At 47.4% G+C, this 15,126-nt stretch overlaps 1 protein-coding gene and 1 non-coding gene across 5 annotated transcripts; one reads left to right on the top strand and one right to left on the bottom strand.

Annotated features, from left to right (window-relative positions):
- Positions 1-89: 89 nt before the first annotated feature.
- Positions 90-172, bottom strand: TRNAL-CAG. Its single transcript has one exon. It is a non-coding gene; the product is annotated as a tRNA-Leu (tRNA).
- Positions 173-3,868: 3,696 nt separating this feature from the next.
- Positions 3,869-14,151, top strand: SIRT4 (sirtuin 4). Of its 4 annotated transcripts, none has more exons than XM_019539227.1 (5): positions 3,869-3,907; positions 8,102-8,209; positions 8,862-9,374; positions 9,845-10,139; positions 11,373-12,994. In XM_019539227.1, exons 3-5 carry the CDS (start codon positions 8,875-8,877, stop codon positions 11,523-11,525), a joined length of 948 nt encoding a protein of 315 aa, XP_019394772.1. In that variant the 5' UTR covers positions 3,869-3,907; positions 8,102-8,209; positions 8,862-8,874; the 3' UTR covers positions 11,526-12,994. The 4 variants fall into 4 exon arrangements, with proteins under 4 accessions (XP_019394772.1, XP_019394773.1, XP_019394774.1 ...); XM_019539229.1 differs by lacking the exon at positions 3,869-3,907 and adding an exon at positions 14,079-14,151 and having other exon boundaries at positions 7,460-8,209; positions 11,373-11,574; XM_019539230.1 differs by lacking the exon at positions 3,869-3,907 and having other exon boundaries at positions 7,460-8,209; positions 11,373-11,574; positions 11,780-12,994.
- Positions 14,152-15,126: the final 975 nt, after the last annotated feature.

Raw genomic sequence — 15,126 nt, 5'->3', positions numbered from 1 at the left:
CTATTCCTGGTCACTCCTGGCGGTGCTCGGGGGAACAGGGACTTCCCCAGTGCCTGCTGATCCCCCCTGACTAGTTTGTAAAAAGACTGTGTCAGAAGTGGGATTTGAACCCACACCTCCAGGGGAGACTACAACCTGAATGTAGCACCTTAGACTACTCAGCCATCCTGACTTTCCTAACAGCTGATTTTTCTTTTTAAGGAAAAATTTTTGTGTCCCAAGTCAAGTCAACCAAATCAATTCCAATTCCCTGTATCCTTCAAGAACTACGTGTGTCCCTACTACTGACAAGTATCCTCCACCCCTGCCTGGGGCTTTAGATACTGCCAAATCCTTTGTAGGAAATCCTACATGCAAGCCCAAACCCACAGACTTACAATACAGACACCCCTAACTTTTACTTATTTGCAGCTGTACAGTCACAAGAGCAAGTTAGAAAAAAAGAAAAAGAAGTACAGCCACCCCTTTTAACACCCCACATCCATTTTTCAAACTCAGAAAAAAATACTAGCCTCTACAAAGGTTCCCAAAAATAACCTGCAACAGCTATAATGCAAGCTGCTAGAGCAGTGTATTGGGAAAAGCTTTCAGTTAACAATGATCATACTCACTTCAACCTCACAGACTACAATACTACCACTACACAAAGATAAAGCTGCTAACTCATGTGACCCAGTGCAGTTTTGGGGCACTCCTTCCCATGACATGGTGAGTCCTGCCTTAAGCCTACATTATATTCACTGGCTTTCCTACCCGGGCCCCCATCCTGCTGCCATGTTCTGTTGGGGGAAAAAGCCACCCCACAACCAACTGGTCAAAAACCTGTTGGTCCAGTGGCTTCTCGTGGTGCATTAGGCGTTATATTTTTCTGAGTAGACCAGGGGCGAGCAATTATTTTGCGTGGAGTGCCGTTTAATGAGCTTTGGTGAGCTGTGGAGGGCCACAAGGATAGCTCTACCCTTTGACAGGTATCCCACCCCCTGGTTACCATCTTGAGACTAGATTCCCACCCCCTAACCCCTTTTCCTGTCAGCTGATTTTTTTTTTTAAATTAAAATACAGGGGGCAATACGTAGGGGGTGCACGCAGGTGCACACGCACCCCCTGAGTGTGGTGGTGCATCCCCTACAAAACAGCGGTCACCACTCGCCACCCTGATGCAGTGTCTGAAGGTGGTCCATGATCCTTGCTGGCTGCTGCTGCTGCTGCTGCTGCTGGTAGCTGTGGTTGCTAACCCTCGGTCGGTGCTTGCCACTCCCTTTCCTCCCACTGCCGACAGTGCTGGCAGTGCCTGTGGGAGCTTCCCCACTTACCACCGCCACTACTGCCACCACTGCTGTGTTCCTGCCACCGCCATGCCCCACCCCAGCTGCCAGGGGCATGCCTTGTTCATGTTAAAATATATTTAATAGATTTCATAGACATTAGAGCTAGAAGGGACCTCGGAAGATCATTGAGGCCAGCCTCCAGTCCCAGGGGCAGGAAGTCAGTTGGGATCAAAGGATCCCAGCAAGATAAACGTCCAAATGTCTCTTAAAGGAGTCCAGAGTATGTGCTGGCACCACCTCTGGCAGCAGTCTGTTCCAGGCCTTGGGGTCTCAGACAGTAAAGAAGCTCTTTCTTATGTCCAGCCTGAAACGGTCTTGGAGGAGTTTGTGACCGTTTGACCTTGTCATCCCATGGGGTGCTCTGGTGAACAGGCATTCCCCCAGATCCTGATGTATATCCCTTATACACTTATAGGCAGCCACCTTGTCCCCCCTGAGCCTGTGCCTTTCCAGGCTGAGGAGTCCCCTGGCTCTCAGCCTCTCATCCTAAGGCCTGTTCTCCTGCCCTCTGATCATGCGCATGGCTCTCCTCTGGACTCTGTATACAGTAAAAGCTCTGTTAACTGGCACCTTACAAGCCAGCATGTTCTATTAACTAGCATGCTGGCTTGTACGGTAAAGCGAAACCAGTAGTGCCCACCGTGGCACTTCCAGTTTCTCTGAGTTCCCACGGCTCGGAGCATAGCAGGCTGTGCAGGGCCTGCCTCCCTGTCCCTCAGGGCCTGTGGGAGGGGTGGCGATGCCGCGGGAGGACTGGAGTTCGCTCAGAAACATTTTAACACAGTCCATTCGCTCAAGCTTAATGTGACTGTATATCAGAAGATTCCTACATTGCCACAGGGCACTCTTGATGCAGGACACCAACAGGTCAAAGTGGGTTGTCTGGAACCCCTGATGTTTCATCAGGTGTCCATACAGCACCGCCTCCCTTGTCATCAGCCTGACTCCTGTCACTTCCTCCAGGAACCAGCTTACCTTGTTCCACACTCCATTGGCATAAGGGAAGAGCCGAAAGAGGTGGTCGATGGTCTCATTCACAGATTGGCAGCTTTCCCTGGAGCAGCTAGGTCTAGACTCTCATCTCGCTCCGTGCCTCCATGCCTTCACTGGGAGTATGCCATGAGCCAGTTCAAGTCTCTGTGGTCTTTCCTTAGGTCTTTGTGGAAGATCTGGTCCTAGATGGTCAGCGGTCATCATCAGGGAGCAGGTCTATGGTCGATAGCCCGTCTCTGTCTCTTACTGCCTTTTGTATCTTCCTGTGGTTGGACATGGTCTCTGGGGTTTCCTTCTGTAGCCTGTACTTGCTCCAGAAATCCTACAGCACACTAGATCCATGGTGCACAGTCTCCCTCTGGCTAGAGCGTACACCCCCCACGGTCTCACCCCCCACATGTAAAATACTTGACAAAACAGGCTGTTTTGGACTCTGGTCCAGTTGCCAGCTTGCAGATCCGACTTGTGTACCGTGCCCACAGGAACAGGTGGATGTCTGGTATCTTCCTATCCCTGGCCCGTTTCTCTTTGTATAGGGTTCCTTGCCACCGTCTCCATTCTGGATCCCCAGAAGAAGACGCATATGGCTCTCTGGATTCTGCAGGTGACACACTTGGGTGAGAGGAAGACCGGTGCGGTGTACAAAAGCACTGGTAGCAACACCACCTTCAGGAGTGCCACGTACGTCCCGCATGCAGAGCGAGTACACGTGCCACAGGTGCAATCTCTGCTTCACTTTGACCTCCTTCACCCAGGCCATCCTTCCACTCAGCTCATGGTCAAGCTCCACCCCAAGGATCTTGACCCCCTCACGGGGGACTGAGACCCCCCCCCAGGACTTCAGGTCCTCAAGCTCATCCACAGCCAGGCAAATATTCTTTCTTATGTTAAGCTTGGCCTAGCCAACTTCAGTTTCCAGAAAAATCAGGCAATTACAAATTCACTACAGCCCTAGTCATGTGAGCCAACCCAGTTTTAGGCACTCCTCAGTATAGGGTGAGCCCTGCAAATATAGGGTGAGCCTTGTCCATGCTCCATTTGGCAGTTCTCCTACTGGGGATCCCTTCTTGCTGAAGAGCGGCAGCCAGGAGCAGCAGAAAAGAACTCTTTCAACTCTCAGCTGGTTGGACACTGGAGGCACAGTGGCCTTTTCCCCGCAAATTAATCAATCGCTGACTTTATTATTAGTCAGTTTCTCTCCTCTTGTCTTTTTGTAAATCAGTCACCTCTACCCTGTTCTCTCCTTTCCATGTCTGCTCTTAAGATATTATGGTTTGCTATTTTTATGTAATGAAACTAAACAAAGCACTAGGTATCTAAAATCAATGGTAATACTAAAATCAATAGTAATGAAGTAAGCACTTATTATAGGCATGTCATGCTTGTTTGAATTATTCCTATGCACAGTAGGAAAAGCTAGGATTTTATGGCTGCAACCTGGGCATTTTGGTTTTCAGTGTGTTATGCTCTGGAAGATTGTGGGAGTTGTAGTCTTCCTGTGCAACTCTTGTTTTGTGAACTGCATTTCCCAGAAGTCTGTTTTGTGCAACCAGCGTCATTTTTCTGGAGATCAGTGTCCCTGAGAGGTATGCTTGCAAATGTTTACTCATTGTCCCTGGTCCCTGCTGATTTTGGGTTATGTGCTTAGTTTGGTGCTTGTTTTGTGGATTATTACTGAAATAGGGTCTTGGAAATGCCAAACTCTAGTACTGAATTCTTCGGCAGAGTTAACTGTAGATTCAGCTCCTTTTTGCCTTAAGCCCGGTTTGCTCTTTCTCTTTGTGAACGTTGGGAATGTGGTAAATGTTAGTGGTAGAGGTGGGGGGTTGTTTTCTTTTTTTTATACCCCTGGGGAAACACAGAACCCTAGTTTTAAGTCTTGCTTATAAGTTACGTGGGTAATTATTTTCCTTTATATAGTGGGAAGTACTCAGATGCAAAATCACAATTTAAAATGAAACACCCTTTTTACAAGCAAACCTCTGTCTTCCTCTCCTTCCCTCTGTACTGCCTGTTACTTTTTCATCGTTTACATCACTCACGTTTATCCTTTTTTAATGTTATGTATCCCAGGCCAAATTAGCCCAAACTAATTCCAAATCCAAGAGTCCAGAACCATATGTGGCCTGACTACTGGCAAACATCCTCCACCCACACCTGGGGCTTCAGATGTTTCCAAATCCTTTGGCAGGCATCCTACTTGCAGGCCCAAGCCCGGAGGCTTGAGGGTTGAATGCCCCCGATTTTTGCTGGCCCTTAACCATAAGGCCCTCGGAGCAAGCTAGGGAGGAGCTTGCTCCCATTTCCATAAAGTGAGCTTAAAGCTGCTACACCTCAGCAGATACTGAACCACACCAGAAAAGCAATTATCTCCAGGTATGCTTTAGGAAAACTGCCTTCATGGACACAGATACATGGTATTTCCCCTGCCAGGTTAAGAACAGGCACTACGCTTGACCTGAGCCTTCAAGCACAGGGACTACGTGTGATCTTAGCCTATCCTTCCTCTTTGTTTTTGCTACAAACCACCTACTCTCACAAGTACTATACCACAACTCCCTGCCTCTCAGCTCCCACCCTTCTAATGTTTAAAATATTTCTGCACAAACCACTATCCTCTCTCACTGATCTGATTTCATCTGTACTTTTTAAAGGCACCTTCACTGCCTTCCATTCTCTTCCATTGTTTTTCTAGATCAAGCTCCTGGTCCTTGTCCTCAGAGCCCCACAAAGTTGCTCACCATCCTTCACCTGTACTTCTACCTCTCTTTGCTCCTCTCTCATTCCTGGGTACCTTTTTTTGCTCACCTGCCTTTCTTCTTCCAAGCCATTCATTGTGACTGGAAGTCTTATTCTCCTCACAGTACAGTCGACTATCCTCTCTTTATTAAAGTCTCTCCTGATAATATTTTTCCAGAGATGTCTTTCAATGATAATCTAGAAGAGAAAGGAATGGGAAAATTCCATCAATGAAAGCAATTTAATTTAAATGGCATCAATTTATTTCAGCGGCCTTTGGAGAATACTAGTTATGGACAATTGACTTCTCAAAGGAAACTGAAATATTTGGAAACCTGATCAACTTCTTTTAATTCCCCCCCCCGCCCCAAAATTAAAACTCTCAAGAAAGAAAGTGCGCACATTTTTCTCACAAATCTTTGTTTATTAATTATAGCCTCCACTGATTAGATTTTATCTGATGAATTTCACAATTGTATATTGGGCCCAGTTTGGGGACTGTAAAGGAAAGACAGATTTTGGAACAAGGTTAGGTTGATATTTTACCATATGGATAATTTTATTCTAATTCATTCGAGCACGAGGGGGGGAGTGCTCTGGGATCTGATTCCAGTCAGGCTCCAACAAAACTTGGCTGTATACTTTAGGGAACTGAACCCATAGTTTTGGATCTGCCAGGCACTTCAGATGGCGACACAAGTTATGCACTCACAAGCCAGGTTATGAGATGTCCAGCCACTAATATTTATATCTGTAGTTTCCTGTAGACAGTTAATTATAAATATAAAATTTTGACCAAAACCAGAGGCAATGTCTACAAAGAAATGCTGTGTCCAAGAAATGCTATCCCTTAGAAGAGGCACATGCATGCGAGGTGGAGATTATTCAAGCTGAATGCGGTGTTTGCTGCTAGAATCAGTCTTGTACCGTAGTATTCTAGAGCAAAAGGCTGATTTTTAAAAGTTATTGATGCAGGGCTCCATTTTGTATAGCAAGGTATTAAGACCCAGACCTTAGCTAGGCACCTAACACTGGTTGAAATCAGTGCAAGTTAAATATCTAAATACCTCAAAGAACGGGAGCCAAGGTGGTTTAAGTGGCTAAGACCTATTTTCAAATGTGACTTAGGCACTTCCAATGAGATTTTCAAACAGGCCTGGCCACTTCAGGCCCAGATTCTCAAAAGTACTTTGGTGCCTGCCTGCTTCTTTAGAGATTAGGTACCTAAATCATCTGGCAGCAGCATCTTCAAAACTGCTGCACAGCCCCTACCTCACCCCGCAGGCACTTGAGTGCAGCTGAGGTGCTTGGAGCCGTGCAAGCTCCAAAATGGGACTCTTGGACAAGGCAGAAAGCGGGGAGCTGAATTAGTCTCAAGTCAGGAAGAAGGCAAGACAGGGCAGCATCTTCAAGACAAAACTGGTTCAAAGAAGCATGAGCTTTCATAGCACCTGATGAAGTAGGTTATTGCCTACAAAAATTCGTGGCTTAAACTAAGCAAGGCAACACCTCCCTTCCCAGCTCCCTCCATCCTGCTCCAAGGGGCCTGCAGGCCTGGAGACCACAGCAGCCAGCTCCTGAGTGGCAGGAGGCTGAATGACGCCCACCTCTATAAGGCGGCATCATCCAGCATGGGGCCTGGCTCCAGAGGCTGCATTCCTCCTGTAGCCTCACTTATCTGTGCCAAGGGCAGATTAATGCTGAGCTCACCTCAGAAGAAGGGAGCTGGGGCACAGAGATATTATATGTCTGTGCCTGCGCCTGGCTGCAGGCTCCTGTGTAAAGCCCTAAGCACCAAGCTACAGATAGATTTCTGAGGGACCATTAACACTTACACATTTTCTTCTTTGGGTTCATGTCCTTCCTCTGATTCCCAGAGCCCACACTAGTGACCAGAGACAGGCTCCCTGGCCCAGGCAGCTCACCCCTTCCTCTGTTCTTCACACTGTTGGGGTTTTTTTGGTTTTGGTTGTTTTTTGTTTTTTTGGGGGGTGGGAGGGTTGGGTGGTTAAATTAATGTTGTCAAATCAGTTCCAAATCCTATCAACTGAGCAGAGCTCAATAGTTCAAGTCTGTGTAGTGCTACCACTGGCAAATATCCTACCTCCCACTCCTCAGCTTAGAGCTTCAGATACTCCCAAATCCACAGCAGGCATCCTACATGCAAGCGCCAAGCCCAGAGGCCTTGGAGTTCAGATGCCCCCTAGTTTCACTTGCCTCTACCCGGAAAGGCTGAAGGAGCACTAAAGGGAAACCCGGAGAGCAATCCCCCATCACCATAGACTGCATAGCTGAGATCCTCCCATTGGGAGGCTATAGTAAACTCTCACAGGGCAGCCTGCCTGCCTGCAGTGCAATGGACAGGTCTCCACCCTCAACTACACCAAGTCATTCAAGGCAAGAAGAAGGGGATCTCCCCTGCCAGGTCAGTAAAACCACTTGGGCTAAAAACATAAAGATGGTATCACCACTGGGAAAGCCACCTGCTAAAGATCATGGTATCTCCGCTTGTTCTTCCTGCTGTTCTTTACTAGTATGGCAGGGACTTCCAAGCGCATAAAAATCCCTTCAGAAACAAGCTGCATAAATTTCTCTCCTTGCATCTCTGCCATCCCCTGGGCCAGTTAGCCCTGCTCCATGCTCAGCATCCCTTCCCATGCCCCAGCTCCGTGATGCTGCCCCCTCCAGAAAACCCCATCACACTCCTCAACAATTTCAAACCACCCCTACTTCCTCGCTGCCCTTTCTCTGCTTCTCTCCTGAGCAGGCTGGAAGCCCTCCTCCCTCTCTCCATCAGGCCCCTGCTCCTGGCACCCTCTATCCTGCTGCAAGGGGCCTGCAGGCCAGGAGACCCCAGCAGCCAGCTCCTGATGGGGAAGTGGCTGAGCAAGGCCTGCTACTGCCTGCCCTCTGCCCTGCCTGCAGGGGAGACACCCAACACAGGGCATGGCTCTGGAGGGAGTGTAGGCCATCTCACCTCTATAGCCTGCCCTGCGCAGGCTAAATACAAGGGCTGGGACTCTGCTCTCTCCTTCCCACAGGTGCCCCTGGAAGAAGACCACCAGCAGGGTGTCTGTCTTGGAGAGATGACACAGCAGGGTGATTTCTCTTCATTCTGCACATCAGAGACCAGGGTCAGACAGGGCACCCTGCATAGGGAGCAGGGCTGACAGGAGAGTTGCTCCGACTGTTGGTGAGGGCTTTGTTCTGTGGGCACACTTCACCCAGACACAGGGAGTGGTCTGCACTGGGAGTCACACAGCAAAGATCCCTGCTGGGGACACAGCCAGGCTCCCACCCTGCCACCCCGGCAGGACAAGGATGTTGTACCTGACACCTCAGTGATTCTCTCCCCCACCACTTCCTTACTGCTGCCCTTGATGCCTTGCACATACACCAGAAAGGAAGGCTGTCTGCCTCAAATCCAGCCAGACTAAAACACCCTTCTCTTGTCCTGCTGTCTTGACAGAATGATCACAACATGTTAAGAATGAGCTCCATAACTCTCCAAGTTTGTCCGCTGTCAGAGGGGAATTAGCTGCCAGCTAAGGAGGAAAGGTGAGGCCGCCTTGGTGAGATGAGACTAAGTCCAGAGTCCTGATCCTCATGCCTGACTCTGCCACTGACTTGTTGCATGACCGTCTTTGCAGAGTGCACCTTAAGTAATTAACATTCCCATAATGTTTTGAGATTCTCTGCTGGAAGGCAAAATAAAAGGCCAAAGTGTCATCAGCATCATTGGCTCCTCAGGGTATCCCATGAAACTGTAACCCTGTAATTAAGACTGAACTACTTTCTTGTGTCCCAGGAAAACATGTTCTGTGCTGGAAGGGCATCAGGAGGTTGCAGAACTCTCAGGTTCCACCACACCAGATCCTACTCTGTAGCCAAGACCTCTCCAAACCTGACTTTCGTGCCAGCCAGCTCTCCTCCAGATCCCACAGAAGTGGAGGAGCTGCAGCGCTTCATTTCCCATTCCCAGAGGCTCTTTGTAATGACTGGAGCTGGAATCTCAACCGAATCAGGAATCCCTGACTATCGCTCAGAGGTAGTTGGACTTTATGCCAGGACAGATCGGCGACCCATCCAGCATGCCGAGTTTGTTCACAGTGCCAGTGCCCGTCAGAGGTATTGGGCAAGGAACTTTGTAGGCTGGCCCAAGTTCTCCTCTCACCAGCCTAATGCAGCACACCTGGCCTTAAGGAATTGGGAGAGCCTAGGAAAACTCCACTGGCTGGTGACCCAGAATGTGGATGCCCTGCATAGCAAGGCTGGAAGTCAGCAGATGACAGAGCTGCATGGATGCACACACAGGTACTCTATGGGGTCCAGGATGGCCTTGTTATGGGTGACAGGGTGGCTAATACGTGGGTGCAGTGTTAATGAGAGCAGCAAATAAGGGAATAATGTGGATGTGCCCTGTTACCTTGTGAAAGGGGTGGGGGCAAGACCACAGAACAGACCTCTTACTGATCTCTCCATAGCACAGAATCCTTCTGCTCACACCGGGTGGTACTTTCAGGAGCATATTTATAGATTATATGAACACAATTCTCTATCATCCTTCTGGCCAGCAGAAGACTGAATCGGCTCTGCTCTTTGGCCAAACTTGTGGAGTCCATACTGAGACTTTTGGACTCGATACACAAATAGCTGGGTGAGGTCCTTTCACCAGTAATATGCAGGATGTCAGATAGGATGAGCATAATGATCCATCCTGGTCTTAACATTTCTTAACCCTTGAATCCCAGGAGCCCAATGGAAATAAGCACTTTGTGTTTCAGAGTTTTCTGCTTGGGTTGTGGAGATCAAACCCCCCGTTCTGAGCTTCAGGAACGCTTTGAAGCCATGAATCCTACGTGGACAGCTGAAGTACATGGTGTGGCCCCTGATGGGGATGTCTTCCTCACAGAGGACCAGGTGCGTTATTTCCGCGTCCCAGCCTGCAGCAAATGTGGTGGGATCCTGAAGCCAGATGTGACATTCTTTGGGGATTCTGTGAGCCGTGAAAGAGTGGATTTTGTCCGTCAGCGCCTGGCTGAATCAGATTCTGTGCTGGTGGTAGGATCGTCTTTGCAGGTAATTGAGCAGCTCTCCCATGTTAAATTCCAATTTGTTGTTTGCTACTGTCTCCACAATGGTTTCTGATCCATCATCTCTGGTCCCCAGCATCCCTGGTATCCTGGTTCACTGTCTCTCCAGAGCCTCCTTGTATTTTGCTGTTTTATTTCTACAGCCTGACTTCACTGCATTCCCTTCAGGGTCCCTGCAAGGAACTTCTCTGTGTTAGGGTTAAGTCTGTCTTATAGTATAGAGACCACTCATTACAGCCATGTGTGAAACACTAGGAGTGCTGGGGCCCCTTGAGTGTTACAAAATCCCTCTTACCCACCACCACAGGTTTTCCTCTGGATTTTATGGTGTGGATTTTATTCCTCTCACTCACTAATACTATAGGAATGGCAGGATGAACTCTGTGAGAGGCAAGTACCTACATTCCATGGAGGATTTGGGCTTTTGTCTCTAGTATCAGTAAATCTGTGCTAGAGACTTGCTGGATGCTGATGTAAGAGTGGGTGCTCTACAGGTTCAGTTCATGTTGCCAGTTAACTCCCCATTAGCCTGTTGAAGAACATGGAGGAGTTGGAGGGAGTAGAAAGTCTTCACAAGGTATATAGAAAAGCTTTGTTGATCACATCCCATCTTTGCTTCTCCATCTCTTTTCTTCTGTAGCCATCTCTTGCCTCTGCTGCTATCTATCCTGACTCTGGGCCTGTCATTAACCAGGATGTCTGAAGAACAGTTTAAGTGGTTAGTTTCCAGAAAAAGGGTGTATTATAAAATGCTAAAATACACCTTAAGAAAAAGTCATCTGATGGGATAAAACCAAGCCTGTGATCCTCAGGGTTTCAGTATCCTAAGCATGACCATAGTCTCTCAGGTTTATCATGGGACTTCACTTGCAGAACCGGTTGGGCAGAGCACATAGGCCATGCAGCTGAAAGCATTTGACGAAGCACCCGTGATAACCAGTAGCAACTGGCCAAGAAAATTATGCAACAACAGATTGAAGGGGGAAGGTTTGTATTTATGTACATTTTTCACAGTATTTAAATCCTTCCCCTATTTGGAGCTGAGGAGCTGCTGCTTCCATCCTGTGTAGTTGGTGCTTGAATGAAGAACAATTTGTATGAACAAGCTGCATGGAACTATCCTGCTATCACCCCCTGGACAGCAGCCCTGGGGAGTGGATTGGTACTTTCTTTTGCTCTTACTTGGTGCACTTCACTTTGCTTCCTTGTGTCCCTGCAGGTGTACTCTGGTTACAGGTTTGCTCTTGCTGCCCATGAGAAGAAGCTCCCAATTGCAATACTGAACATTGGGCCCACAAGGTCAGATCACTTGGCATCCTTGAAACTGAATTCCCGCTGTGGGGAGTTGCTGCCTTTGATTGCCCTGCAGTGATCCAGGTTCCAGTCCCCACAAGGGAGGCGCCCACACCCAACAAAACTAGGTAATTTTTCCATGGCGAGTAAACAGATTACAGCTTTGACTGTGAGATCCTGCAGCATGGTGGTCAATCTCACCCACTGAGCAGAAGAATGATTCTAGTACAGATAGGCATCAACTGCCGACTTGTCTTGGCAGGACAGACTGAGATCAGTGGACAAGAAAGATGTACCAGTAACAGGTGCCAACACCTGGTTGCACTGTTTCAGATCTAACTGACTTAATCCTGGTGGGATAGACTGGCTGCCTACAGTGAACTTCAGCTGAGGTGCTGAGCAAATATTATTCCTTTTGATTCTTTTGAGTTTGAGAATGTTCGGTACCAGGCTCCTTGTGTGCTAGACTTCACTCTTTTTAGTTTTATGGTCCTTTGGAGTTTCAGTCAGACTGTTACTCTAACAAGGGTGTCAGCAGAAAGCCCTTAGGGGAGTAGCAGGAGAATCCCAGAGTAGCTGGTCAGCACAGTGATTAACCTTTGCATCAGGATTCTTTTTACAGTGTCTTACCCAGGTCCCTTGAGCCCCTGTGACTTCTAGTGGCAGAGCAGACACTGCCCCATGGGACTGAGAACAGCTAATCAGGATCCTGATTTTTAATGTGTCAAATTCCCTCTATAAAGCAGATTCTGGACCTACATACCTGCAGGTTCCATTGACCCAGCATATCTTAACAGAAGATATTTCAACCCAAGAGGGGTCAAGAGGTGACACCCAAGGTTCATTCCCTGATGGCCCAGCAGAGGGCAGCAAGCCTTTACACATTTCAGTCGGATGGGTTTCCTGCACTGAGCCCAGTCTCCAACGGGAAACATCTCCCATGAGGTTCTTCTCCTTTCCTTGTCCATGTAGACTGTGCCTCTGCTCTGCCTTCATTGGAAAGTATCTTTTGTGTATCAAAACCCCAACACTTCTCTTACAGTTGTCACCTGGAGGAAGGTGGGAGAAGGACAGTTTAGTGAAAGGATACGACGGATTGGAAAGGGGTTGTGGGTGTTTGGGAGGTGGGGAACATAAAGTCAGTAGGTGAGAAAGGAGGGCCTGGGATAATGTTACAAACCAGTTTTTCTGTTCTCCCTGAATTGGGAGGAATATCTAAGGGGAAAGATTCTCTTTCATTAGAGAAGCTGAACTAAACCTGCTAAAAATAGCTGCTTTCCAGAGACAGATGACTGTGAAGGGCAGGTGACCAGAATAACATCTCTCTTCCTGCCAGCAGGGAATGGGCTGGGCACGTCTAGGCCAGAAGGGGACGCTCTCCAATTCAGCAACTACATTTGCATATTTTTTTTAAACAAAAGGGCTGCTAGAGTTTCACTGAATCAATCTGACAAAAGCTGCTTCTAATTTAACTCCATCTCCTTCAGTATGCACTTTGGAGGAAATACGATTCAGTGGGTAATTACATTAAAAGAATCTTTTACAAGATTGGTGTTGCTGGCTTTGGAATTTCTCCTTCTCATGAGTCAGTCAAGTGCAAAGCTGTTTCATACCCCATTTGAGGAATTCAGGCTGCAATTATAAACACTAGATGAAGTAAGAGAAAAGGATAATGGCATCTGTGCAAGAGACCACCCTAAACAGAGAGTCTCCTGCCTACATAGATCATTACAAGGTATCCCCACCCCTAATAATAGCTTCCTATTGCAAGAAGATCTGCCTCTGTTAAACAAATACTTATCAGTCTCTCATCATAACATACTTCACTGTGGTTAGATTAGAAGGTAGGAATACTTGCAAGTTAGTTCTAGGGATTGCACTTAGAATGCAGATTAAAATGGCCTGTTCCTGTCTTGTAGGGTAGAGTTTCCCATGTTAATGTGTAATGTTTTGAAAGAATAACAACTGGAGATGAGCAAGGTTGCTGGGATCACTCACTGAAAGAGCATAGCCTCTCTAAGTAGCAAAAATGGTGGAGGGCTGTCTTTAAGATACAGTGCCTTTTCCTGCTCAGGCATGGATTCAAATCTAGCCCAGGACAGTAACAGTTAAAACCCATATGTCTGATACTATTTAGACACTTTGGCTGCCAACATACGTTCCTGGACAGGCGCTGTACTTAAAACACCTCACCGTCACATGTATTAAGCACCTGCATGTTTAAAAATGGCTTCAGGATGCTTTATCAAAATCTCATCTCATCAAGGTTTAGATGAAGTGTCCCCACGGCCATTTTTAAACATATAGGGGCTTATGCACATTACGGTGAGGCCACACTGGCGCGTTCTAATTAGAATGTAAACCAGAATGTGTATAGGCAGCCTTAGCTCCCAAGGAATTCAAATCTCTTTGGGACTAATAGAATATGGGAGATCCTGCTATACATGTCATGGAAGCAAGTTAATTTCACGTACAAGGTGGAGGGGGGTTCATTCTTTGCAATGAGTTATGGATATCCTTGCTGCCTGGGGGTAGAGAAAGCTCACAGGTAATAGGCTAGAGATAGAATAATAGAATTGTCCTGCTTGCCAAAGCTTCCCAAGCCATTCACATAGAGTTTCTCTTATTTCAGGGCTAAGACTTCTACACAGCAGCATCCTCCGTGCAACCAAGTACCTTGCATGGAATTTTTATTCAAGTAGCAGAGAGCCTGGGCCAGGTTTCTCATTATCCATGTAATCTCCAATGCCCAGTATGGGCATGTTAAAAACAGAGGCTGCAGATTTTGTGCCAGAAGGGCCTGCTTTTTGGGAAGATGTGGGACTGTTGCCAAGAGGCCTAGAATAAGAAAATATTCCCCGCAAAGACCCCCTGAAAGAAGAATCCATCCTCCTGCCCCCAACCTGCCTCTCATTCATTAGAACTATGAGTATCTACGAACACAGTCAAAGCACTCCTCAGAGTAATGATAAATAAGGCAAAACTACACCAGACCTCCAATGGGTTACATGCACATATACAGGAACAGTAAAAAGTATATGTCTCTGAGTGTGCAACTAATTCAAAGCAATAAACTCCAGAACTTATTGCACCAGAGTTTATTGCTCCCAGGTACACTGTTTGATTTGTATCCGGGACCATAGCAAGTTGAGCTGGTCAGAGTAGCCCCAGCTGGTAAGGGGTTCGGGGGCTCATTCTGCCATCCTGGGGCTGCCCTGACCCAGCTCAACATGGTGTGGGGAGCTGCCTGGAGCATGAGGGTGCTGTAGTGCAGGGCTAGCCGGCAGGCAGCCCCCTCACTGAAGCACCTTCATGGCCCAGCCAGCTGCATCAGTGTCTACATGTGCAGTGCTGTGGAGTAAAAAACTGCAGAGTTTATTAGCTTACTCCAGTCTTATAGCCCATCACATGTAGACACTGAGATGTTTACTGCAGAGCTAATTAGTCCACTCCACAGTAAATATCTTGCGCAGACATGCCCCCGTGAGCAAATTTCACTATGTAATATTACTGTATACAAACATTTTAAAACATATATATTTTGGAAAATGTATCGTGTTCCAGGTCAAATTAGCCAGATCAGTTTCGAATCCTTTGAATTGTTGAAAAAACATATGTGGCCCTGCTACCAGCAAGTATCTAAGTATAGATTAGAGTGCCTTGGGAAACTTGTATATTTC

Source organism: Crocodylus porosus, unplaced genomic scaffold (genome assembly GCF_001723895.1).
Source record: "Crocodylus porosus isolate Cpor-Errol unplaced genomic scaffold, CroPor_comp1, whole genome shotgun sequence".
NCBI classification, from domain to species: Eukaryota; Metazoa; Chordata; order Crocodylia; family Crocodylidae; genus Crocodylus; species Crocodylus porosus.
Note: the sequence above shows the minus strand (reverse complement) of the source record. Positions and strands in the feature narration are given on the sequence as shown.